Here is a 25,400-nt window from a genome sequence, read left to right as displayed (position 1 = left end):
GGTCCTGACTGTTTAGTAAGCAAACAGAAAGACAGCCCTGCATGCTTACTGTCACAGTCCATTGAGAAGGATAGGTGTGGGGTACACTATGGTGAACTGACTGGTTGGCTGGCTGGTTGGCTGGCTGTCTGGTTGGCTGGCTGGCTGGCTATGTGTTAGGTTCTTTATAGTGGGCAGACTAACTGGTTGGCTGGCTGGTTTCTGGCTGGCTGCATGTTAGGTTCTTTATAGTGGGTGGACTGGCTGGCTGGATGGCTGACTGCCTGGTTGGCTGGCTTGCTGGCTGGCTGTGACTAAAGCTCTGATGATCCTGTAGAGAGCTTTCCTCATCAGCCTTATCCTACTGTGCCCTATCCTAACAGTGTCACTGTGCCCTATCCTAACAGTGTCACTGTGCCCTATCCTAACTGTGCCCTATCCTAACAGTGTCACTGTGCCCTATCCTAACAGTGTCACTGTGCCAGGAGGAGGGAGGCCAACATGCTATTTAGCAAACTACACTCTGTCTAATCCTGTAGAGCTGTGGGTTTGTCTGAGGTAAGCAGAGCAGAGCAGAGCAGAGCAGAGAGACGGCATAGTATTAACTCTCTGTGACTCAGACAGGGAGAAGACTGGTCAATGGGGGCCTCCCGGCCTCCTCACAAAACAGGTCCTTGAGTACTATTCAAACACACTCAAATATACACAAATACACTCAGACATACTCAAAACTAAAGTCACAGAAAGCCATGAAGGGGAGTAGAGTGGTGGTGGGTGTTCTACGAAACACACAGATCAGGTTGTCCTCTCTTCCATCCCATCATCACACATTCCAATACTGCTTGGCTACTACATACAGCAGCTTCCTTCCAACACACCGCCGAACCAAACACATCCCATGGTACTCACCAAGCCCTTACAGTTACTGAGCGCTACTCTGGTGGAGCTGTACTGATCCTGCAGGTATCCTACATAGTGGCAGTTCTCCACCATGTCATGTCTCCACTCCAGGCCCTCTCTCCCCCAGTACTCCACCGTGAAATGTTTGGACACCAGGTGGGGGTTGAGGGTCAGGTTTAAGTGAAAGTGCTTTCCGTAAGCCGACAGTCTGTAGAAGAGCCGGGACTGGGCCGGGTTCTGTTCAGCGTGGTCGGTTGGCTCTGGGCCGATGGTGGTGTTGGTGGCGTCGGCGGTTCGTCTCCTGCGACCGGGCTTGTGATGTTTCACAGTGTAGCTGAGGAAGTCCCCGTTCTCGTCCACTCGCACTGGCACAGTCAGCTGGTAGTGCTGCAAGTAGGACAGGTACTCGTCTTTTACAGAAAATAATGAACGGGGGGATGGAGGGACGAGCCATCGGAGGAGGGGTGTATGAGGAGAAGAGAAGGAGGAAGAGACAAATGAGAGGGATCTAGCCATTGCATAATACATACAGGATACACACTACAGATAGTAGGACTCATAGAAAGTAGAATGTCAGTGTATGTCTATAGTGGAACTCAGACAGTGACAGGACAGACATGACCTCACAGTGTGCCAGAGCTAGCAGGTTGTGATTCATCCCTCTAAAACAACAGTGAGGTCAGGATCACCAGATGTTACAGATGTCTCACTGACTGACTGACCACTGACCATGTGCAGCAACCATACCTACACCTGCCTCACTGCTTAGAGAAATCACTTTCTCTGAAGGAGAGCATTTCTAGTACCTAGGGAGATGTGCACAAACCCCTTTTATGCATTCTATCACGAATAGTGCCCTCTAGTGGCCACATGGGTGGAATGTTATTCATATTTTTCATAATTTCATAATTAATCAAGGTTATAAAAAATAAAAATAAAACTGGTATTTCTATGTCAAACAGTTTTGGTATATTTCAGTCTTCTGTGATGTATATGAAGTGTAATATTGGGATGCAAACTCAAAATGGAATACATTTCTACTCTATATCTAACATGGTACAGGTGTCCTCTTTTTTAATCCCATAACCATTTGTTTGAGGTGTATCCTTTTGTTTCAAAGTAGATCTATCTAAGACGACCATGAATCACTGTGTGAATATGATTTAGCCCACTGCAGTACAAGGTTATTAAGCAATGCGCAATCCTACCTTGTGAGTTGTGCGAAAGTCTTTGAAATTCAGAGGAAGCCATGACCACCACCAGGCTCAATATCAATATCCAAGTCAGCGTCTTCCACAAAATGTCCATCATTTAGAGAAAGGTCTGACATGGGGTTGGGGGGAGGAGGGTTGAGGGGGGTGGTGGTGCTACTGATGGGCTAGGAACACACTTCAGTCCGGCGTGCCTGGCACCATAACAAGCCCATGGTTTTAGGTCCTCTGTGTGGGAAATGTTATCACTACTTCTCCTTCTCTTCTCGTCTCATCCAGGTCTCACACAGAGAATGTCTCAGAGACACTCAGCTTCCTCCTGAGGGCAACTGACACTTCCAGACCTCACTGGTGTTTCCCTCTGAGCTCATGTCAGCCACTAATCATGGGTGGTGGTGATGCTAGAATCCAGCAGTAGATCAGTCAGTCTCTTCAAACACATCCCATGCAGCAGATCTATAGATCTAGATCTATATTGGAAGCTTGTCTTGACCAATCCATCTGCATACCTGTGAATACATCATTTCATAGGTAAATAAGCATACCTGCTACAAAACAACTGATAAACCAGTACTGATAAACCAGCCTGATAAACCAGCCTGCTAAACCAGCCTGCTAAACCAGCCTTCTAAACCAGTACTGCTAAACCAGTACTGATAAACCAGCCTGCTAAACCAGTACTGATAAACCAGCCTGCTAAACCAGTACTGATAAACCAGTACTGCTAAACCAGCCTGCTAAACCAGTACTGCTAAACCAGCCTGTCATCTCTATCCCAGCCTGATAAACCCGAGGTGTGTGTTTAAGGATGTTTATGACACCATACCATCTCCACAGCCTAAGGAGAAGTCAGCCTCTCAGACGTTCAACAGCAAGTCAACAACAACAACAACCCATTGATCAAGTACAAAAGCAGCGTGTGCTGATGTCCGCCAGCCTCCTCAGTCAACACAGCACCTGTCTCTATAACAGGTTGTGTCATCTCTATCCCACTGATTCTCTCTGCAGCCAGGAGCAAATCAACAGATCAATGTTGGTCTCAGCAAGCCCTCTGAGTGTGTGTGTGTGTGTGTGCTTGTGTGGTGTGTGTGTGTGTGTGTGTGTGTGTGTGTGTGTGTGTGTGTGTGTGTGTGTGTGTGTGTGTGTGTGTGTGTGTGTGTGTGTGTGTGTGTGTGTGTGTGTGTGTGTGTGTGTGTGTGTGTGTGCACGCGCAAATAACTCAGAAGTAAAGGTGTAATAATCAGGTAATAACCATGTAATAACGCACACATTCATACATTAACCTATCAAGCAATTGATCAATCAATCAATAAAAACATTTATATTTCAAATCACTTACCGGATATTCTTCAAGAGAAGGTCACTCACTCACACAGCTCATATATATTGCATGCCATACTGTTAGAACCAAGCGCAGGCGAGGTTCCAAGTTTAGGTCCTAGTGAAAATGACGCGTAAATTCCACCAATCACCTCTGATCTATCAGATGCGCGTAAAACCAGTACGGGTGGGTATCTGTCTGTGGATAGGATCCATAGTGTTGGAAGCGGCGTGTTGTATCTTCTCTAAAGGCTATATAACCAACATAGCTGCACATATCCAGACAGCAGCCTAAATCTACTTGGCCACTCCGTCTGACCCAGACAGTTGGCACTCGGCCCGAATACATCAGACTACAACGACCGACCAAACGACCAACCGATCGCTCAAATAAAAACAAGTGACTTTACACTGCTTCTGTTAATCTAGGAGGCTATGTAATTCAACTACAACTGGAATATAATACAAACAGTCCAGCGCTGTTCTTATTTTAGGGATTTCGAAAAGAGTTTGAAAATGCCGGGAATCATTATTGTTAGTAGCCTAGGCACTCTATCTCGGCAAGTAATTTGGGTTTGTTTGACTTTGCCGACACAGACAGACACGCAGACTGTTCTAACAGATGTGGATCTGTTTTAGTGAGTTACAAATGTAACAGTGCAAGATAAAGTAGCCTGGGCTATGCCAAGTGCTCATAGGCATCAAACCAGTGTTAAAAGTTACACTGTTCTATAAAAATGATGGAATAAATAGTGGATGCAAGTTTGCAACTTTAACCAACATTTAGGCTACTCACCAAACACTGTGTCAGGAATTGTAAGTGCCTATAGGGTATACTTTTTCACCTTTGATCTATTTCCCGTTTTGCTAAAATCACAAAAGAGATTTTCCAAAATATGTAGTCCACAATGTGAAAGATAAGTCATTGTATTTTCTGTTATTTTCTAAAGATGGATAGCCTACAGGTTTTAAAGAAGAGGGATCTGCGTTGGCTCCGTTAAACGTGCATGAGTTGTGTCTATGGAGTGCTGATAGACTACAAGCAGATAGTTACCGTCTTCATTTTCATTGGCAGCGGCAAAACCCAACTGTAGAGAGTAGAGTACAGATTGCAGACAATAGACTTCGTCTGCACTGAGTTCCGTGGTAGCCAGATCACTTCTCTCCTCTGTGCATCTCTTCTCGGTTTATGCCATTCTCTTTTTCTTGGACTCTCATACCGCTACTGCAGTGGCTCGCTCCCCTTGAGAAAACAGAGGAGCACAGGCTAAGATACAACTCACTTTGCAGAAAATAGTCTATCCCCAAGAATAAGGATACCTAATTTATAGCCCAACTGTCCTTTTTAAAATAGACTTGGTGTGTTTGCTGAGTTGTTACTTTTGGATAACGCAGGTAGTACTCTGCTTAATAATAGCAACTAGTCTAGGTCTAGGACAGTGTATGCAACACAGCTAAATTGAGGTGAAGTATAGCTCCCTTTAATACAGTATACCCGGTCTGGAACCATAGCCAAGTTCCAAGCTGCTTCAAATTGGCAGCTTTTTCAGGCTGGGCGGTTCAGTTTACGTCATTGCAGATGTGCCTATTCTAACCATGTGTGCGCATGTTCCGATCTAATATCACGTGCAGGGGGAGGAGGATTGGGGGATAGAAATAGTGCGCAAGAACCGTCAGCGCAAAGTGTAGCATCATTTTTATTTTTATTTCACCTTTATTTAACTAGGCAAGTCAGTTAAGAACAAATTCTTATTTACAATGACGGCCTATCGGGGAACAGTGGGTTAACCGCCTTGTTCAGGGGCAGAACAAAATATTTTTACCTTGTAAGCTCGGGGATTCGATCCAGCGCCCTTTAGGTTACTGGCCCAACGCTCTAAACACTAGGCTATCTCTTCTGATGATTAAACACATAACTATTTGAAGGATTGTTGCGCCATCAAGTGTTCAAAAACTATATAGCAACTTTCACATTTCACAATTACCTGTCATCATTACCTCTATTAATAAATAATAATGAACTGTGTTTTTCTTCATCTCAGAAATGCATATTGTCCTCTTTATTTCGCCTATAGTTATTGCCTTATTCATTTGAGGCATTTGATGTGTTCTTAGTCTGGAGTTTCCTCATTGGGGATTTGATTGAATTCCAGCCTAATTCCAGGTCCTTAACCTGGTACTTACTCACCCTCATGCATATACAGTGCATTTGAAAAGTATTCAGACCCTTTCCCTTTTACCACATTTTGTTACGTTATGCCTTATTCTAAATATAAAATAATCCTCACCCATCTACACAGAATACCCCATAATGACAAAGTGAAAACATGTTCTTAGAAATGTTCACAAATGTGTAATAAAAAAATAACTGAAATTGTTTATTCACATAAGAATTCAGACCCTTTTCTATGAAACTCGAAATTGAGCTCAGATACATCCTGTTTCCATTGATCATCCTTGAGATGTTTCTACAACTTGATTGGAGTCCACCTGTGGTAAATTCAATTGATTGGACATGATTTTGAAAGGCACACACCTGTCTATATAAGGTCTCACAGTTGATAGTGCATTTCAGAGCAAAAACCAAGCCATGAGGTTGAAGGAATTGTCCATAAAACTCAGAGACAGGATTGTGTCTCGGCACAGATCTGGGGAAGGGTACCAAAACATTTCTGCAGCATTGAAGGTCCCCAAGAACACAGTGGCCTCCATCATTCTTAAATGGAAGAAGTTTGGAACCACCTAGACTCTTCCTAGAGCACTCGACCAATCAGACCTTTAGAGTGTTAGAGTGGCCAGATGGAAGCCACTCTTCAGTAAAAGGCACATGACAGCCCGCTTGGAGTTTGCCAAAAGGCACCTAAAGGACTCTCAGACCATGAGAAACAAGATTCTCTGGTCTGATGAAACTTTGAAAGTTTCTTCAAGTGCAATCGCAAAAACCATCAAGTGCTATGATGAAACTGTCTCTCATGAGGACCGCCACAGGAAAGGAAGACCCAGAGTTACCTCTGCTGCAGAGGATAAGTTCATTAGAGTTACCAGCCTCAGAAATTGCAGCCCAAATAAATGCTTCACAGAGTTCAAGTAACAGACACATCTCAACATCAACTGTTCAGTTCATGTTCACGCAGAATCAGGCCTTCATGGTCGAATTGCTGCAAAGAAACAACTAATAAAGGGCACCAATAAGAAGAAGAGACTTGCTAGGGCCAAGAAACACGAGCAATAGACATTAGACCGGTGGAAATCTGTCCTTTGGTCTGATGAGTCTAAATTCGATTTTTTTTGGTTCCAACCGCTGTGTCTTTGTGAGATGCAGAGTAGGTGAATGAATGATCTGCGCATGTGTGGTTCCCACCGTGAAGCCGGGAGGTATAGGTGCGATGGTATGGGGGTGCTTTGCTGGTGACACTGTCAGTGATTTATTTAGAATTCAAGGCACACTTAACTAGCATGGCTACCACAGCATTCTGCAGCCATATGCCATCCCATCTGGTTTGCGCTTAATGGGACTATCATTTGTGTTTCAACAGGACAATGACACAACACACCTCCAGGCTGTGTAAGGGCTATTTGATCAAGAAGGAGAGTTGGACCGCAGAGTGAAGGAAAAGCAGCCAACAAGTGCTCAGCATATGTGGGAACTCCTTCAAGACTGTTGGAAAAGCATTCCAGGTGAAGCTGGTTGAGAGAATGCCAAAAGTGTGCAAAGCTGTCATCAAGGCAAAGGGTGAAATGCCTGGAAATGCCCGGAAATTCCCTTGTCTGGAGCAAAGGATCCCATTTTCAAACTCTCCAAAAAATTGAAAATGTGAAAATTCTAAAAACTGGCAAAAATTGCTATTAACTGAAAAACTATTGGATGTAGTTTCTTGCAATAGCCCTTTGTGACTAGATAATATTGATCTCAAAACTTTGATTCCTGAAAGATTTGGTTTAGTCCATCAGATTTGTCTAAAATCCCAATTGAATCAGGAATGAGCAGGGTCAGCTATACCATAAAGACCCCTTCTTCCTGTCCTCATTACATGTAGTGCAACAAGACTCCTCATGGTCTGTATAGTTCTCTACTTTTGATAGATTTAAGCAAACAATATTGGAATCACCATGGTCACTAACATAAACTCCATCTGCCTGAGAGATTAAAATAGAATATGAATTTTGGTTTGAATATGTTACATTTAATTAGGTTTTAGAGTTATAAAGCATCTGTGGAAAAACAAAATTGCTACTGTGTATACCATTTGAATGAAGAAGAAAAATTACATAAACGCTGTCAGATTTTTGTCTAACATAAACTCCGTCAGAGTGCTGAAACATCTTATAGAATGGTTATGTTTTTATTGGGGATTTTCAAATAAATAATTTTCCATATTTTACAAATATGTGTATTGAACTTTTATTTTTAGAGGCAAAAAATATGTCTCTTTTAAGTATCTGTTGTCAACTCCGTCAGTGGCTCGTCAACTCCGTCACTGATGGCTAACTCCTTTAAGATACATTTTTGGGGGTCAATATTATGGAGTTGGCAGACAGCACAAATAGATCTGGTACCAGAGTACATACACTGAGTATACAACACATTATGAACACCTGCTCTTTCCATAACAGAGACTGACCAGGTGAATCCAGGTGAAAGTTATGATCCCTTATTGATGTCACTTGTTAAATCCACTTCAGTCAGTGTAGATGAAGTGGAGGAGACAGGTTAAATAAGGATTTTTAAGCCTTGAGATCATTGAGGTATGGATTGGGTATGTGTGCCATTCAGAGAGTGAATGTGTTTTTGATTTGGGGAGGGTTGTGTGGTTTTTTATTGGGCACAGGGGATGGTAGTGCATTTTTTGACTGGTTTACATCTGCTCTTTTGCAGGTTTTACTATATAATTTCTTCCAACCTAGCAACATTTCCTCATCTGCTTGTATGCACCTCCCTTATATCAAGGTGTTTTGGTACTTCCCTTTTGCACTATGCTTTTCCGTGTGCTAACTTTTACTATACCACAGGTCAGTATAGTCTACCAGTCTAACGGTCCACCCTGCCCTCTATCCACCATTCATAGTGACAATAGTGGTAGGTGGATCGTTTGTCCAGATATGCAATAGGCTAACTAGAAATATATTACCCATAAAAGCATTCAAAACTGCATCAATTTTCAATATGACTTCACAAGAACAAATACGAATAGCTGATAGGCAGTGGAGAGGCCAGGTGCATCATTGAGCATGAAAGAATATCGAAGACACAGAAAGGCGCAGTAGCAGGCCAGTTGGGCTGTATTTTTATTTCTGATAGTGAATGCGCTGTCTGTTGCAAATCATTATTCTCCCAAGTCCTCCTATAATAATTTGTCCACATAGATAAACAAAGATAAATCACATAAAGAATAATATAAAAAATTTGAGTAAAAAGCTTAAATGAAAATATGGGCAAAAAGGCAAACTCAGCTCCATCATTCAATTAATCAAATGGCTCATTCATCACAAAACCCACTGATATTACCAATTACTTTAATGACTTTTTTAATTGGGAAGATTAGCAAACTTAGGCATGACATGCCAGCAACAAACACTGACACTAAACGTTGAAGTATAACTGATCAAATTATGAAAGACAAGCCTTGTAATTTTGAATTCCATAAAGTGAGTGTGGAAGAGGTGAAAAAATGATTGTTGTCTATCAACAATGACAAGCCACTGCGGTCTGACAACGTTGATGGAAAATTACTGAGGATAATAGCGGACGATATTGCCTCTCCTATTTACCATATCTTCCATCTAACCCTACTAGAAAGTGTGTGCCCTCAGGCCTGGAGGGAAGAAACGTAATTCCGCTACCCAAGAATAGTAAAATCCCCTTTACTGGCTCAAATAGCCGACCAATCAGCCTGTTACCAACCCTTAGTAAAGGGAAGGACATTCAACAAGCACGTCACTTACACAAATGACTGATGATTGGCTCAGAGAAATTGCTAATAATAGCTGTTTTCTTAGACTTCAGTGTGGCTTTTGACATTATCGATCATAGTCTGCTGATGGAAAAATGTATGTGTTATGGCTTCACACCCCCTGCTATATTGTGGATAAAGAGTTACCTGTCTAACAGAAAACAGAGGGTGTTATTTAATGGAAGCCTTTCTAACATAATCCAGGTAGAATTAGGAATTCCCCAGGGCAGCTGTCTAGGCCCCTTAACTTTTTAAATCTTTACTATTGACATGCCACTGGCCTTGAGTAAAGCCAGTGTGTCTATGTATGCAGCTGACTCAACACTATACACTTCTGCTACTACAGTGAGTGAAATCACTGCAACACTTAACAAAAAGCTGCAGTTAGTTTCAGAATGGATGTCAGGGAATAAGTCAGTCCTAAATATTTAAACAACTAACAGTATTGTATTTGGGACAAATCATTCACTAAACCCTAAACCTCAACTAAATCTTATAATAAATTATGTGGAATTTGAGCAAGTTGAGGTGACTAAACCTGCTTGAATTATCCCTGCATTGTAAACTGTCATGGTCAAAACATGCTGATACAACAGTAGCTAAGATGGGGAGAAGTTTGTCTGTAATAAAGCGATACTCTGCCTTTTTAACAACACTTTCAACAAGGCAGGTCCTACAGGCTCTAGTTTTGTCGCACCTGGACTACTGTTCAGTCATGTGGTTAGGTGCCACAAACAGAGACCTAGGAGAATTACAATTGGCTCAGAACAAGGCAGCACGGCTGGCCCTTAAATGTACACAGAGAGCTAATATTCATAATATGCATGTCAATCTCTCATGGCTCAAAGTGGAGGAGAGATTGACTTTATCACTACTTGTTTTTGTAAGAAGTGTTGACATGCTGAATGCACAAGGTGTCTGTTTAAACTACCAGCACACAGCTCGGACACCCATGCATACCCCACAAGACATGCCACCAAAGGTCTCTTCACAATCCCCAAGTCCAGAACAGACTATGGGAGACGCACAGTACTACATAGAGCCATGGCTACATGGAACTCTATTCCACATCAAGTAACTGATCCAAGCAGTAGAATCAGATTTAAAAAACAGATAAAAATACACCTTATGGAATACCAGGGACTGTGAAGAGACACACGCACGGGCACAGACACACATACAGTTGAAGTCGCAAGTTTACATACACTTAGGTTGGAGTCGTTGAAACTCGTTTTTCAACCACTCCACAAATTTCTTGTTAACAAACTATAGTTTTGGCAAGTCGGTTAGGACATCTACTTTGTGCATGACACAAGTAATTTTCCAAAAATTGTTTACAGACAGATTATTTCACTTATAATTCACTGTATCACAATTCCAGTGGGTCAGAAGTTTACATACACTAAGTTGACTGTGCCTTTAAACAGTTTGGAAAATTCCAGAAAATGATGTCATGGCTTTAGAAGCTTCTGATAGGCTAATTGATATAATTTGAGTCAATTGGAGGTGTACCTGTGGATGTATTTCAAGGCCTACCTTAAAACTCAGTGCCTCTTGCTTGACATCATGGGAAAATCAAAAGAAATCAGCCAAGACCTCAGAAGAAAAATTGTAGACCTCCACAAGTCTGGTTCATCCCTGGGAGAAATTTCCAAACGCATGAAGGTACCACGTTCATCTGTACAAACAATAGTACGCAAGTATGAACACCATGGGACCACGCAACCGTCATACCGCTCAGGAAGGAGACGCGTTCTGTCTCCTAGAGATGAACGTACTTTGGTGCGAAAAGTGCAAATCAATCCCAGAACAACAGCAAAGGACCTTGTGAAGATGCTCGAGGAAACAGGTACAAAAGTATCTATATCCACAGTAAAACGAGTCCTATATCGACATAACCGGAAAGGCCGCTCAGCAAGGAAGAAACCACTGCTCCAACACCGCCAAAAAAAAGCCAGACTACTGTTTGCAACTGCACATGGGGACAAAGATCGTAGTTTTTGGAGAAATATCCTCTGGTCTGATGAAACAAGAATAGAAATGTTTGGCCATAATGACCATCGTTATGTTTGGAGGAAAAAGGGAGGAGGCTTGCAAGCCAAAGAACACCATCCCAACCGTGAAGCATGGGGGTGGCAGCATCATGTTGTGGGGGTGCTTTGCTGCAGGAGGGACTGGTGCACTTCACAAAATAGATGGCATCATGAGGTTGGAAAATTATGTGGATATATTGAAGCAACATCTCAAGACATCAGTCAGGAAGTTAAAGCTTGTCGCAATGGGTCTTCCAAATGGACAATGACCCCAAGCATACTTCCAAAGTTGTGGCAAAATGGCTAAAGGACAACAAAGTCAATGTATTGGAGTGGCCATCACAAAGCCCTGACCTCAATCCTGTAGAACATTTGTGGGCAGAACTGAAAAAGCATGTGCGAGCAAGGAGGCCTACACACCTGACTCAGTTACACCAGCTCTGTCAGGAGGAATGAGCCACAATTCACCCAACTTATTGTGGGAAGGTTGTGTAATGCTACCCGAAACGTTTGACCCAAGTTAAACAATTTAAAGGCAATGCTACCAAATACTAATTGAGTGTATGTAAACTTCTGACCCTCAGGGAATGTGATGAAAGAAATAAAAGCTGAAATAAATCATTCTCTCTACTATTATTCTGACATTTCACATTCTTAAAATTAAGTGGTGATCCTAATTGACCTAAGACAGGGACTTTTTACTAGGATTAAATGTCAGGAATTGTGAAAAACTGAGTTTAAATGTATTTGGCTAAGGTGTATGTAAACTTCTGACTTCAACTGTGCAATGATAAGACACGCACTCTACACATGGGCCTTGAATTGTAGATATGTGATGGTAGAGTAGTGGCCTGTGGGAACACACTTAATGTGTTGTGAAAAGTGGTATGTAATGTAATATTTGAAACTGTATATAACTGCTTTAATGTTGCTGGAACCCAGGGATCCTTAATAAATACAAATACAAATACTCCTGGCAAATACTTTGGTGTCCAGGGCTCCCTGTGTGGGGACTTCTGTGCCGTCTTGTGGTGTCAGCTGAAAAGAGACATAGCCCTATGCAAGGAGCAGGGGATCTTCTGGGCTAAGGTACAACCACAAGTCTGTTAATGTTTCACAGAGCAATACACTGAGTGCCCCGTACTTCTGTGGAAACTGTAGTGGCGCCATTCCTGATTGCGTAGCCTTAGACCTACTGACACTTGAACCTTACTGTATAAAGTTATGTTTGACTATAAGTGTAAGACAGTGAGTCATTTTAGTACTTTGTGGTATGGGTCATCGTTGTACTGTAGAGTAGGTCAAGTGTTTTAGGCAAAAACGAAAAAGTGTGTTGTGGTATTCATGTGTTTTCCTCTAGATGGCGCCAGAGACCTGAAGAAAAAAATCTGAGATCGAATTCCGGTATCCTGAATACGTTTTTACTTTTGAATTATATTTTCATGATGTAAGAAATACAATGCAATAAATGTCGTTTTTGCCCACCATTTTTGCCGATTTGTTAATATGAATGCTATAGAAATGTTAAAGGGGGACATACATTGTGGCTTTATCATTCAGTAATTCCTAGAAACTGTATATCATCAGTAAAAGATATTCTGAGCATCAACATAACTCCAACACACCTCAGGCCAGGGTGAAGCACTGAACACATGTATTTGTTAAACTGGTAATGATTACTATAGGTCTGCTAGCTACTCATGGTTTGTCATCGAGATAAAGTCAGTGAGAAAATATGGAAACCACATGTGTGGACAGGATTAAGCTGTAGAGTTCCCATTAGAGATACGTGAATCATTGACTTGTCAAACGGAGCCCTACCATGCAGGTCTGTTTGAATTGTTCCCCTCTGTTATGTGTGATTTGTGTTCCCCTGAAATGATCATACTCAATAAGTACAAAGCTGTTGTTTGTCCTTCTGAATATTGCCTTGAAGAGACATCATAACAGCTAGCTGAATGAATCACCAGGGAGTGTGGTTGTAACAATAGAGACTGAACCAACCTGACCCAGAGAAATATTCAACATTGGTCTTCACAAGAGCTTGGATATCTGCATGGTGCTACTGTTTGACATTTTGTTTTAAGACTAGAGCCAAAAATGTGTGTCACTGTCAATAGAACCGAAGGGGGACTTTGGCCAGAAATGAGGTCATTGAAGTTTCCCAAAACACTACTAGAGTATATAGACATTTATTACTAGGAGAAACACTCACCGTAGCGAACTACTGCAGTTGCCAATATGCCTGGAAAACCTACTTTTCTCCTTCTTCTCATCATATCTTGCCTCTCAAGTAAGCATACTTCTTCACCATTGAAATGTACTTTTAGTATGTATGGTTAATGTTGTGTCACTATATCAATGACAATGTTTTGTCCATCAGATGTGCAGGGGGCAAGTTTTAAGAAGGTAATGTATCCAGTTATTCATATTTTGACACAAAGAGTTCACTAGTTTTTCTTGTGTCACTGATCATAATGGTCCATTCAAATGAATTAAAACTGTGAGGAAAGACAAAGCTCACAACACTCAAACATCTTTCCTTTAGCCGGCGTGCTACAACTATCAGCAGCCTGGCTGTCCCTTCCACTTTGAGCCTGTGTGCGGATCCAACGGAGTCACTTACACCAACGAGTGTGTGTTGTGTGACACCGTAAGGTACAACAAAGAAACACTATCAGTCATTGTTGTTATAAAAGGAGTTGTTTGGATCCTGATTATAAAGAGGGACTGGAGATGGAAATTACATGGTTAAATCTAGTTGTAAAACTTTGTTACCTTATTACTATATGCAAGTCATCATCTATAAGCTGACTATCTCTATCCTGCTGATTCCAATCAAACTGATGAGAGTACAATGTCATTTATACTGACAGGGTCTAAGTAAATTGCAATAATTTTTTTCTCTTACAGAGAAACCAGGGGGAAGATACTTATTGTCAAACATGGACCTTGTTGAAGAAGTCAGATATGGCAAATTCAACCGTATAAACCATGGCACAAATAGTGATGAAAAAGAGCTGACTATTCAGAAGAAATAAAACATGTACGCTGACATATTTCTTCTTTATTTATTCATCTCTTTGTTGAAGTTGCACTCCAGGTCTGACAAAATGTTTCCAAACAGAATGTAACAAAATCATTGTACAAGAATACAGCAACAAATTAAGTGTCGGTAGGCAAGGCCTGTGTGTCTTTCACATTTCAAATAGAATCACTAACACCTTCGTCTTGGGACATCAGTGTTTGCGTTCTCTGGTTTGTATTACATGAAATCAAAGTATATATGAGATTGCAACCACTGGTAACTTGATGAGCCTATGGATTCAAGTATCCATTTATTAGTCCTAGAAAGATGAATGGTAAACTCCAAGCATAATATACAGCAGCCTTCTTCTGAGAAACATGCTAGAGAACTACCAGACTGGAACATGTCTCACACTTACATGGGCGAGAGACAGTGAGAGACAGTGAGAGAGAGAGACAGTGAGAGACAGTGAGAGACAGTGAGAGACAGTGAGAGAGAGAGAGAGAGAGAGAGAGAGAGAGAGAGAGAGAGAGAGAGAGAGAGAGAGAGAGAGAGAGAGAGTGAGAGACAGTGTGAGAGAGAGAGAGAGAGAGAGAGAGACAGTGTGAGAGACAGAGAGAGAGAGAGACAGTGAGAGAGAATGTGGGGAGGAGTGGCCAGTGTTTCCCCTACCACTACTAAGGTTGGGTGCTCGGCTAAGCTCTATTAACCCCTGCCAAAATAAAACAGAATTTGGCTTCAGCTGGTTTCAACTGAACAATTTCGTGTTTGCAGTCTTCAGTACAGTACGATCTTACAAAACTTCGCACTTAGCCCAGCCACCCAGCCAAGATCGCACCCTCCATAGTGAATAGGGAGTAGGGTGCCATGTGAGGTGTACCCTGGTGTGTGGGGTATTCCAGGCCAGGTGTACCCTGGTGTGTGGGGTATTCCAGGCCAGGTGTACCCTGGTGTGTGGGGTATTCCAGGCCAGGTGTACCCTGGTGTGTGGGGTATTCCAGGCCAGGTGTGCCCTGGTGTGTGGGGTGATGTGAGGTGTTCCAGGGCAGAGGGTGTGCCTGGTGTGGCTGGTCATGTGGAGTGTTCCAGGCCAGGGGGTGTGCCTGGTGTGGGTGGTCATGTGAGATGTCCCAGGCCAGTGGGTGTGCCTGGTGTGGGTGGTCATGTGGAGTGTTCCAGGACAGGGGCTGTGCCTGGTGTGGCTGGTCATGTGGAGTGTTCCAGGCCAGGGGGTGTGCCTGGTGTGGGTGGTCATATGAGATGTCCCAGGCCAGTGGGTGTGCCTGGTGTGGGTGGTCATGTGGAGTGTTCCAGGACAGGGGCTGTGCCTGGTGTGGCTGGTCATGTGGAGTGTTCCAGGCCAGGGGGTGTGCCTGGTGTGGGTGGTCATGTGGAGTGTTCCAGGCCAGGGGGTGTGCCTGGTGTGGGTGGTCATGTGGAGTGTCCCAGGCCAGGGGGTGTGGGTGGTCATGTGGAGTGTTCCAGGCCAGGGGGTGTGCCTGGTGTGGGTGGTCATGTGGAGTGTTCCAGGCCAGGGGGTGTGCCTGGTGTGGGTGGTCATGTGGAGTGTTCCAGGCCAGGGGGTGTGGGTGGTCATGTGGAGTGTTCCAGGCCAGGGGGTGTGCCTGGTGTGGGTGATCATGTGGACTGTTCCAGGCCAGGGGGTGTGGGTGGTCATGTGGAGTGTTCCAGGCCAGGGGGTGTGCCTGGTGTGGGTGATCATGTGGACTGCTCCAGGCCAGGGGGTGTGGGTGATCATGTGGACTGCTCCAGGCCAGGGGGTGTGGGTGGTCATGTGGAGTGTTCCAGGTCAAGGGGTGTCAGTCAGTCTACTGGGCCATCTGAGCCTCCATGGCCTGGGCTGTCCACTCAGGAGCAGCAGCAGTGATCTTTTCCAGCAGGTTGTTCACCTGAAAACATAGAGACTGGATCTGCTTGTCCCAGGTGGGCAGGGGCTCCCGTGCTGAGAGACAGAGAGCAAGGGAGAAAGAGGGTTAGGTATCTTATTGAAAAGAAATAACACATTTTAATAATGAAAAAAAAAAAGAGCCTAGGATTACTTTAGCTAGAAAAGCAGAAACTTCAAAAGGAACCATGGAATCTTGCGCTGACGGGAATTAACCAAGAGGAACCAGGCCCTAGCCTAGAGAAAGAGGCATTTCAACCACCTAGAGCTAACTGTGCAGTGGGCATAGCCTTCTGTAAATAGAGGAGTCCATGTACAGCTAACGGCTAAGTACTCACTCTCAAAGTGGACGATTCCATCTATCTGGTCAATAAAGCCGTTCATGCGTCCCTCTGTTATCATCTGGGAGGCGATCTTCTCAGCCTGGGGACAGGGACAGACACACAGGGATAGTTCACTGCCATCGCCATGACACACACACTATACTACCAACTACACATAGGAACATGTCAGTAACAAGTTAACAGCCCTGTCCAGAAACAACCGTAGCCTCATGTGCTATTAGCCATATTGCCAAGCAGTGTTTGGTTTTTCTTCGGGACCCAAATTGAACCAGGTTGTTTCAGTCTTGACAATTTTTGGGGGTTCAAAATACAAGCAGATTTTTTTTTTTTATGCTATATTGATAGTAAATGTAGCAATTATATGACAAGGGAACAACATTCCCACCTTTTTTGTCGTCAATAATTACATTTTGAGATCTACTTATATTTTGTTAAGTGCAGGTTCATGATCATTTCTACACTTTCTACCTGGTTTTAGTTTTTCTTTTTACTCAGACACCCCTGACCAATCGACCCAAATTTGGGTCACAACCCACCAGTTGAGAATCACTGGCTTATGGTACAATCCTTTCAGGTCCCCATGAAGTGGGTAGTGGTAGTACTAGGGGTTGTTTCTGGATCAGGCCAGTGAAACATGGTCAGATTCATTTCAGGCCAATATGAGTATGAAGTGTTGTTAAGTGCTAGTTAGTCTGTGTACATAACTACGGTAATACTTCACAATACAGCCAACATGTACAGGTAACTGCCAAAATACAGGAACATTTTGAGTAAATTATGTATACTGAACCAAAAAAAACAACATGCAACATTCAACTATTTTACTGAGTTACAGTTCATATAATCTACATATTTCACACCTGACAGGTGCAGCCATGGGTGGGCATAGGCCCACCCACTGGGGAGCCAGGCCCAGCCAAACAGAATTCGTTTTTTCCTACAAAATGAGCTTTATTACAGACAGAAATACTCCTCAGTTTCATCAGCTGTCCGGGTGGCTGGTCTCAGACAATCCCGCAGGTGAAGAAGCCGGAAGTGGAGGTCCTGGGCTGGCGTGGTTACACGTGGTCTGCGGTTGTGAGGCCGGTCAGACGTACTGCCAAATTCTCTAAAATGCCGTTGGGGGCGGCTTATGGTAGAAAAATTAACATTCAATTCTCTGCCAACAGCTCTGGTGGACATTCCTGCAGTCAGCATGCCAATTGCACGCTCAATCAAAACTTGAGACATCTGTGGCATTGTGCTGTGTGACAAAACTGCACATTTTAGAGTGCCCTTTTATTGTCCCCAGAACAAGGTGCACCTGTGTAATGATCATGCTGTTTAATCAGCTTCTTGATATGCCACACCTGTCAGGTGGATGGATTATCTTGGTAAAGGAGAAATGCTGACTAACACAGATGTAAACAAATGTGTACAGAACATTTGAGAGAAATACGTTTTTTGTGCATATAGAACATTTCTGGGATCTTTTATTTCAGCTCAGGAAACATGGGACCGACACTTTACATGTTGTGTTTATATTTAGTTCAGTATATATTGAAAGCAGGTGTTTCCACACGGGTCATGTATACCATGGCTAGAATAGATCTGTGACTTTGAAAGAGGGTTCCCAAAGGAGCATAAGGGTTTAAATTGTGTGCGTGTGTGTCGGTCACCAGATTTCAATCTAATTGAACACTTATGGAGGTTCTGAAGCGGCAACAAGACAGTGTTTTCCACCAACATCAACAAAACACCAAATGATGGAATTTCTCGTGGAAGACTGGTGTCGCATCCCTCCAATAGAGTTCCAGACACTTGTAGAATCTATTACCAACGCCCTTAAAGTTGTCGTTTCCTTTAATTTGGCAGTTACCTGTATGCATTACCTACAAATTACAATGTATTTTGGTCTAACCCAGTCCAATGGAGAAATGTAGTGTAGCGTCTCACTCCCGTTATAATTGACTAACACCATCCCACTTTTCAATTCAATATGTACACTAAGTCCACTGTAACTAGACATGCAGTTCACAATCTTTGAACAACAAATATCTCATAGGTTTTCTCCTTATTTGGACGTTGTAACCTAGTGCACTAACACACAAACCAATGAGTAGTTCACATAGCTAACTCTACAATATGTTAAATTCAGCAGAGTTGAAAAAGTCATACTGGGGAGAATAGCAACAGAAACGTTCTGTACTAGAAACATACTGTGGGATATAAGATATGCATGCAATAAATGACTGGCTAATAAGAATAAACAAAATATACAATAGGGTGGAATTCAGTTGGCGCTGTTCCTTGATGATAGAACAGAAATACTAAGTTCAGGCAAGTTCAGACCTTTCTAATGCCTGTATCATTAAACTTAAACAGTCTCCACAGCTTTCCTGTCATTGCAACACAGGCTATTTATTTGTACAGTACAAGGTTTGTTTTCAGTAGAAACCTAATTTACTACTTACCACAGAGACAATAAATTACAGATCAATGTCTTACCTAGGTGCCTCTTATCAACTTGATCATCAAATAAGACTCTACAATTTCACATGGTTATGAGTAATGTATCCCCAATCCCACTACCTGAGGTGGCCTACTTCCCTAAATGACACAATATGAGTCTTTAGGAATTACAAGGAAACCCTTTACGTTAACAAAAACATCAGCCACAGCATTTAGCTGGTATTATAAGGGGAGTGCACATTCCGTTCTGATTACCTCTGTCTTCAACCAAGAAGTTGAGAGAGCGAGAGAGAAAAAGACAGAGCCAACAAGGCTTTTATTTCACTGTATTTTAGTTCTGTATTTTTGGTTTCACACCCCATTCATTAGTAAAGTAGTGATTATGTTCCCTACCAGACTGCATCTGTAACCAGGGACCTCACCATGGAGATAATCGTCCTGCACAACAACATGTATATTCAAAATACAAGCCTTCTAGGTAATGCTGCTGCTTTAAAACTGACACTTCAACTTTCATAATAACAGACCACAAAATATTATTCTGTTTATATTTTGGAATAAATACTGCATGTCTGTGAAAATGCTATAAATCGTTTTTTTTTTTTACTTCAACCTCTCATACTAAAGGTTTTGGTTATGCCCTCAAACGGTACATTTATCATAAATTACATCCCTAACTCTTTCCTTGAAAAGTGATTTTCTCCATCAGATACTTAATGTCTTGAGGAATAAGATGATATGCCTACACCAACTGTCTTGATAACAAATTAAAGAATAGTTTAACACCAACTAACATTCTTGATAACAAATTAAAGAATCGTTTATAACGCACCTGATTTTCAACATTTACAAATACACTAAGTTACAGGATGCATTACCAAAACCCTAGATCTACCTACCCACACCCCTCCGGAAAAAAACTGTACGCCTGTGAAAGTGCTGTTGAGTCTTGTATGTTGAAATCCATCTTACCTTAGCGGGAGGGATCTCCAGAAGCGCCCCTAGCTCTTCAAACGTGATGTTGTTGTAAAGTTTGCTAGCAGACAGCAGGTTGTGTTCAATAACAGCTCTGTCCAATATGCTGGAGCCTACAAACAGAATCCCACAGTAATGCAGCTGAGCATATTTTCTTATTACACAATCAATGAAATAACTAGGGACTATGGAGAGAGGCTGAGTTGGGAGACTGACCATCCCCAGTGGTGGCTTTCTGGTGGGGCATAAGCATGGCAGCAAACTCCTGCAGCTGGTTCCCCCTGATTATGCGGTCCAGGTACATCTTCTCTAGGATGCCGTAGGCCGCCAGCTGCTGACAGCGCTCGTCTTTAAACAGGGTGGCTAACATACGGGAGCGCTGCTGGCCTGGAGAGAAAGAAGAGAGAGGGAGGGAGAAGAGAGAAGGAAGAGGGAGAGTGAACATTACTGTTAATACCTTGCAGTCCAAATATAGTGCAACAAAAAACTGCAGCCAAAAAAGCAACACAGCAATGACACAAAGCTGCTTTGACTACACGCCTTTCACAACGTTGTGACAGACAATAGACAAACCAGTGAAAACCAGTGGCAGGTACCTGCTGATGCCAGGATGGTGCAATGAAGAGCGTGTTTCAGGGCCTCTAGACGCTCTGTCTCGTGGACGATGGACTTGTAAGAGAGCTCGTTGTACCGCTGTGCAGCCTCGATAAACTTCCTCCTGTAGTCCAACACTCTGGCGTAGCACACTTTGTAGTGGACCTGTAGCTGTTCGTTGGTGGACTCGTTCTGTAGCAGAGAGGCTCTGTTGATGTAGGCCTCGGCCTGAACAGGGTCATCATCCTCCAGGTACAGACGGGCGATCTTCAGGTACGTGTCCAACTTATAGTCTACGTTGTACTGCCTGACCAAGGGGACAACAGGGTTTATTAGTTGAATCAGACGTGTTGGTGCTCAGCTAGAACCAAATTGTACACTCCCGGCAAGTCACGCAACAATATATTGGGAAACACAGGACTAAATTGACTTACTTCTGTCCTGTCTCCAGAGGAATGCCCACTAGAACCTGAGCAGCGTTTCTCCAGTCCTCCTCCTTCTCATAGATGGTGGATAAGTGCTGTCTGATGGAGGCCACCTGGGGTTAGACATGGGATTTAGACATAGGGTAGACATTTGTGTTATTTATTTCAAACCAGTGTCTAGGCTAGATCTGGGAAACCAGGTGTGTGCAATGTGCACAGTACTCACCTGTTCTTCAAATGAGATGACCCTGGGCTGTATCTTCTCTAGTGTGAAGTGGTAAACTGACTTGGCTGTGCTGTCAGGAAGACTGGGTATGTTTGTGCAGAAGTCTGTCAGCAGCTGTCTAGAAATCACTAAGCTGACGTTCTCATTGACCACTGCAGGACAGGATTACAGTTAGAAAGGATATACAGTAATGTGATTTATAAGTAATAATTGTACAAAAGAAAAGGGGGACTTTATGTAACAGGTTAGTAAATGGTAAGCAGGATTTATTCCATCCCGTACTCTATACAGGATACGTACTTGCTTCGACGAATGCTTTTAATGATTCCAATTGTTCTGCATCTGTGAATTGGATGGCCTTCTCCAGAATCTGTCGATATCTACAATTGATAAAACAAGGGGTGTATTAGCTAGCTAGCTATCTTAAATGAAAAATTATATTAATGACTTGAGAATTTACAATTATATTCAATTACAATGGAAATGGAATAGCAAGCCTGTAATAGCAAATGCAAATCAATACACGCATCAAATCAAAAGCCAACTACAGTTAGCTAGCTATATTTAGCAAACTATCTACATTACTAAAAGCCATAGCTAGCTGACGTTAATAAACTAAACTGTAGCTAATCGACCAGTGCACACTATTGACAACACAATACATTTGGCAATCATTTTATCCACAGACACTGTCTAGCTAGCTGATAATTGACATTAGCTAACATACCGGTAGATAACGTTAGATACATACAGTACCGGTAAAACATCTAACCTATGCTAGCCGCAGTGTGATGCTAATAGCTATTGCTAGCTAGCGTAACTAGCATCGGCGGGCTGCTCATTGACACGTTTATAATTCACTGTAAACGTCACACTCAGGTCTAAAGTAATGTATATCTCCACGCACATATATTTTCCTGCATTTTGGCCAATACATACTTTCCAGCGAGATCTTTGTGAGATCCGCTTGAATTCATAAGTTGTGCAAGCTCCTGTCTCACTCCAGCCGCCATTTTCTCCGACGAAGTGTCAACGAGAATTATCAGCCGACAAGAGGGTATGCTCCCACGCTACACAGGGAACGCCTAGAAGGTCCTCCAAGACTTGTAACAGATCTGTACAGCAGTTTTTCTAAAACAGAGATTAGTTTGCTCTTTAGACTTTTCTGATATTACTATACAACAGTGCAACGTCTAACAACGTTTTACTGAATAAAAAGTTATTTTCATGTCTGTATTTTCCAAAGAATTAGACTCGTGTGCCTTGTCACATTTAATGCTTAGGCAGCTGTCATTTTCTTATGTTAATTAACACAGGTGCGATTTAAAAATATATTGGTCAACCTTGACACAACACACCTTAAGATAGATGTAGCCCATACAGTACCTGAACAACGAAATGACAGACATGAGAAAAGAATGCCAAAACAAACAATGTGACAAGGCACAAGAGTCTAATTGCCAGCTGAAAGGTAAAAAGTTAGCTCTTAAGTTATAACCCAAATGGTACCATATCCCCTATGTAGTGCACTACTTTTGACCTGGTCATAAGTGTTGCACTTTATAGGGAATAAAGTGCTATTTGGGACAGACACTTAGATCGGGTGGCAGGTAGCCTAGTGGTTAGAGCGTTGGGCCAGTAACCAAAAGGTTGCTAGATCCAATCCCCAAGCTGACAAGGTAAAAATCTGTCATTCTGCCCCTGAACAAGTCAGTTAACCCTCTGTTCCTAGGCTGTCGTTGTAAGAATTTGTTCTTAACTGACTTGCCTAGTTAAATAAAGGTAATCAAATCAAAATGTATTTGCTGAATACAACCTTACCATGAAATGCTTACTTACAAACCCTTAACCAACAATGCAGTTAAGAAAAATATGAGTTAAGAAAATATTTACTAAATAAAAATAGTAGCACAATATAATAATGAGGCTATATACAGGGGTACCAGTACCAAGTCAATGCGCAGGGTACAGGTTGAGTAAGGTAATATGTACATGTAAGGGTAGTGACTATGAATAGATAAACAGCGTGTAGCAGTGTAAAAAAAAAAAAAGCTATGCAAATAGTCCAGGTAGCCATGTGATTAACTGTTCAGCAGTTTTATGGCTTGGTGGGTACAAACTGTTAAGAAGCCTTTTTGACCAAGACTTGGCACTCCGGTACTGTTTGCCTTGCAGTAGCAGAGAGAACAGTCTATGACTAGGGTGGCTGGAGTGCTTGACCATTTTTAGGGCCTTCCTTAGATGAAATAGAACAAATGGGGGGCATCTTTGGACAATATAATGCTTCAGGAAGGGTCATATTTTTGGACAACACAAGTATTGCAGTACAGTGCTCAACTAGCAATAACGATAGTTTGAATTTGACAAAAGCATCTACCCGGTGTTCTTTGTCTGAAAATGTCTTGTTGCATTTCAGCAGAACACCATTTTTTTTTTTTATAAACTAAAACCACACACATCTGAACACCCTCCCCATTCCCTGTATTTTCTAAAGAATCATACTAGGACGGACAAATACATGCCTATGTGAACCCTATGTGCCCTGGTCAAGTTTCACTAGAGGCAAGAAAAAGTATGTGAACCCTTTGGAAATAGCTGTATTTCCACATCATTTGATCTGATCTTCATCTAGGTCATAACAATAGACAAACAGTCAGCTTAAACTAATAACAAACAATTATATGTTCATGTCTTTATTGAACACACCGTGTAAACATTCATAGTGCAGGGTGAAAAATATTTGTGAACCCTTGGATTTAATAACTGGTTGACCCTCCTTTGGCAGCAATAACCTCAACCAAACATTTTCTGTAGTTGCGGATCAGACCAGTACAACGGTCAAGAGGAATTTTGGACCATTCCCCTTTACAAAACTCTTTCAGTTCAGCAATGTTCTTGGGATGTCTAGTGTGAACTGCTCTCTTGAGGTCATGCCACAGCATCTCAAATCGGGTTGAGTTCAGGACTGACTGGGCCATCTCCGAAGGTATTTCTCTTATGCATTTTGGGTCGTTGTTCTGTTGCATCACTCGACTTCTGTTGAGCTTCAATTGGTTGGACAGATAGCCTAACATTCTCCTGCAAAATGTCTTGATAAACTTGGAAATTCCTTTTTCCATCAATGATAGCAAGCTGTCCAGGCCCTGAGGCAGCCCCAAACCATGATGCTCCTTCCAACATACCTTACAGTTGGGATGAGGTTGATGTGCCTTTTTTTCCACCACAGTGTTGTGTTCCTTCCAAAACAACTCAACTGTAGTTTCATCTGTCCACAGAAAATTTAGCCAGTAGGGCTGTGGAACATCCAGGTGCACTTTTGCAAACTTCTGATGTGCAGCAATGCTTTTTTTGGACAGTAGTGGCTTCTTCCATGGTGTCCTCCCATTCTTGTTTAGTGTTTTACGAATCGTAGACTCAGAGATGTTAGCATGTTCCAGAGATTCATGTAAGTCTTTAGCTGACAGTCTAAGATTCTTCTTAATAACCTCATTGAGCATTCTGCGCTGTGCTCTTGCAGTCATCTTTGCAGGACGGCCACTCCTAGGGAGAGTAGCAACAGTGCTTTCTCCATTTATAGACAATTTGTCTTATCGTGGACTGATGAACGTCAAGGCTTTTAGAGATACATTTGTAACCCTTTCCAGCTACATGCAAGTCAACAATTCTTAATCTTAGGTCTTCTGAGATCTCTTTTGTTCAAGACATGGTTCATATCAGGCAATGCTTCTTGTGAATAGCAAACCTAATTTTGTGAACACATTTTTTTATAGGTCAAGGCATCTCTAACCAACATCTCCAATCTCGTCTCATTTATTGGACTCCAGGTTAGCTGACACCTGACTCCAATTAGCTTTCGTGGAAGTCATTAGCCTAGGGGTTCACATACTTTTTCCAACAAACACTGTGAATGTTTAAATGATATATTCAACATAGACAAGAAAAATACAATAATGTGTGTGTTATTAGTTTAAGCACACTATGTTTGTCTATTGTTGTGACTTGGATGAAGATCAGATCAAATTTGATGACCAATTTATGCAGAAATCCAGGTAATTCC

The 25,400-nt window shown here is 42.3% G+C and overlaps 3 protein-coding genes across 7 annotated transcripts in view; 1 reads left to right on the top strand and 2 right to left on the bottom strand.

Moving 5' to 3' along the window:
* The window catches only part of adamts6 (ADAM metallopeptidase with thrombospondin type 1 motif, 6), a 136,017-nt gene extending 131,074 nt beyond the window's left edge, over window positions 1–4,943 (bottom strand). For all 3 annotated transcript variants that reach the window (XM_071338982.1, XM_071338992.1, XM_071338998.1), the window contains exons 1-3: window positions 4,465–4,943; window positions 2,088–2,599; window positions 889–1,289 (exon numbers count right to left, since the gene is read on the bottom strand). In XM_071338982.1, coding sequence (XP_071195083.1) covers window positions 889–1,289; window positions 2,088–2,190 — 504 coding nt within the window. In that variant the 5' untranslated portion in view covers window positions 2,191–2,599; window positions 4,465–4,943. The remainder of the gene's footprint in view (window positions 1–888; window positions 1,290–2,087; window positions 2,600–4,464) is intronic.
* Window positions 4,944–13,532: 8,589 nt separating this feature from the next.
* Window positions 13,533–14,449, top strand: LOC139537534 (serine protease inhibitor Kazal-type 1-like). Its single transcript, XM_071338973.1, has 4 exons — window positions 13,533–13,687; window positions 13,778–13,803; window positions 13,943–14,052; window positions 14,308–14,449. The coding sequence occupies exons 1-4, from the start codon at window positions 13,636–13,638 to the stop codon at window positions 14,351–14,353; spliced, it is 234 nt and encodes a 77-aa protein (XP_071195074.1). The 5' UTR covers window positions 13,533–13,635; the 3' UTR covers window positions 14,354–14,449.
* Window positions 14,450–14,451: 2 nt separating this feature from the next.
* On the bottom strand, window positions 14,452–22,624 carry LOC139537524 (COP9 signalosome complex subunit 4-like). 3 transcript variants are annotated; one of them, XM_071338945.1, is made up of 10 exons: window positions 22,283–22,624; window positions 21,644–21,723; window positions 21,344–21,495; window positions 21,127–21,230; window positions 20,695–20,999; window positions 20,315–20,485; window positions 20,096–20,211; window positions 19,517–19,561; window positions 16,667–16,751; window positions 14,452–16,385 (listed from the first exon to the last, which is right to left on the bottom strand). In XM_071338945.1, exons 1-10 carry the CDS (start codon window positions 22,354–22,356, stop codon window positions 16,252–16,254), a joined length of 1,266 nt encoding a protein of 421 aa, XP_071195046.1. In that variant the 5' UTR covers window positions 22,357–22,624; the 3' UTR covers window positions 14,452–16,251. The 3 variants fall into 3 exon arrangements, with proteins under 3 accessions (XP_071195046.1, XP_071195055.1, XP_071195065.1); XM_071338954.1 differs by lacking the exon at window positions 19,517–19,561; XM_071338964.1 differs by lacking the exons at window positions 14,452–16,385; window positions 16,667–16,751; window positions 19,517–19,561 and adding an exon at window positions 17,635–17,801.
* Between the last annotated feature and the right edge of the window lie 2,776 nt (window positions 22,625–25,400).

Source organism: Salvelinus alpinus, chromosome 1 (genome assembly GCF_045679555.1).
Source record: "Salvelinus alpinus chromosome 1, SLU_Salpinus.1, whole genome shotgun sequence".
NCBI lineage: Eukaryota > Metazoa > Chordata > Actinopteri > Salmoniformes > Salmonidae > Salvelinus > Salvelinus alpinus.
Note: the sequence above shows the minus strand (reverse complement) of the source record. Positions and strands in the feature narration are given on the sequence as shown.

Coding starts and splice junctions, on each gene's coding strand:
- LOC139537534 (XM_071338973.1), top strand. CDS start 13,636: ATGCCTGGAAAACCTACTTTTCTCCTTCTTCTCATCATATCTTGCCTC. Junction 13,804..13,942: donor AGGGGGCAAGTTTTAAGAAG/GTAATGTATCCA, acceptor TCTTTCCTTTAG/CCGGCGTGCTACAACTATCA. Junction 14,053..14,307: donor GTGTTGTGTGACACCGTAAG/GTACAACAAAGA, acceptor TTTCTCTTACAG/AGAAACCAGGGGGAAGATAC.
- LOC139537524 (XM_071338945.1), bottom strand. CDS start 22,356: ATGGCGGCTGGAGTGAGACAGGAGCTTGCACAACTTATGAATTCAAGC. Junction 21,496..21,643: donor AAAAGCATTCGTCGAAGCAA/GTACGTATCCTG, acceptor CCTGTCCTGCAG/TGGTCAATGAGAACGTCAGC. Junction 16,752..19,516: donor CTGGTTACAGATGCAGTCTG/GTAGGGAACATA, acceptor CCCTGTCCCCAG/GCTGAGAAGATCGCCTCCCA.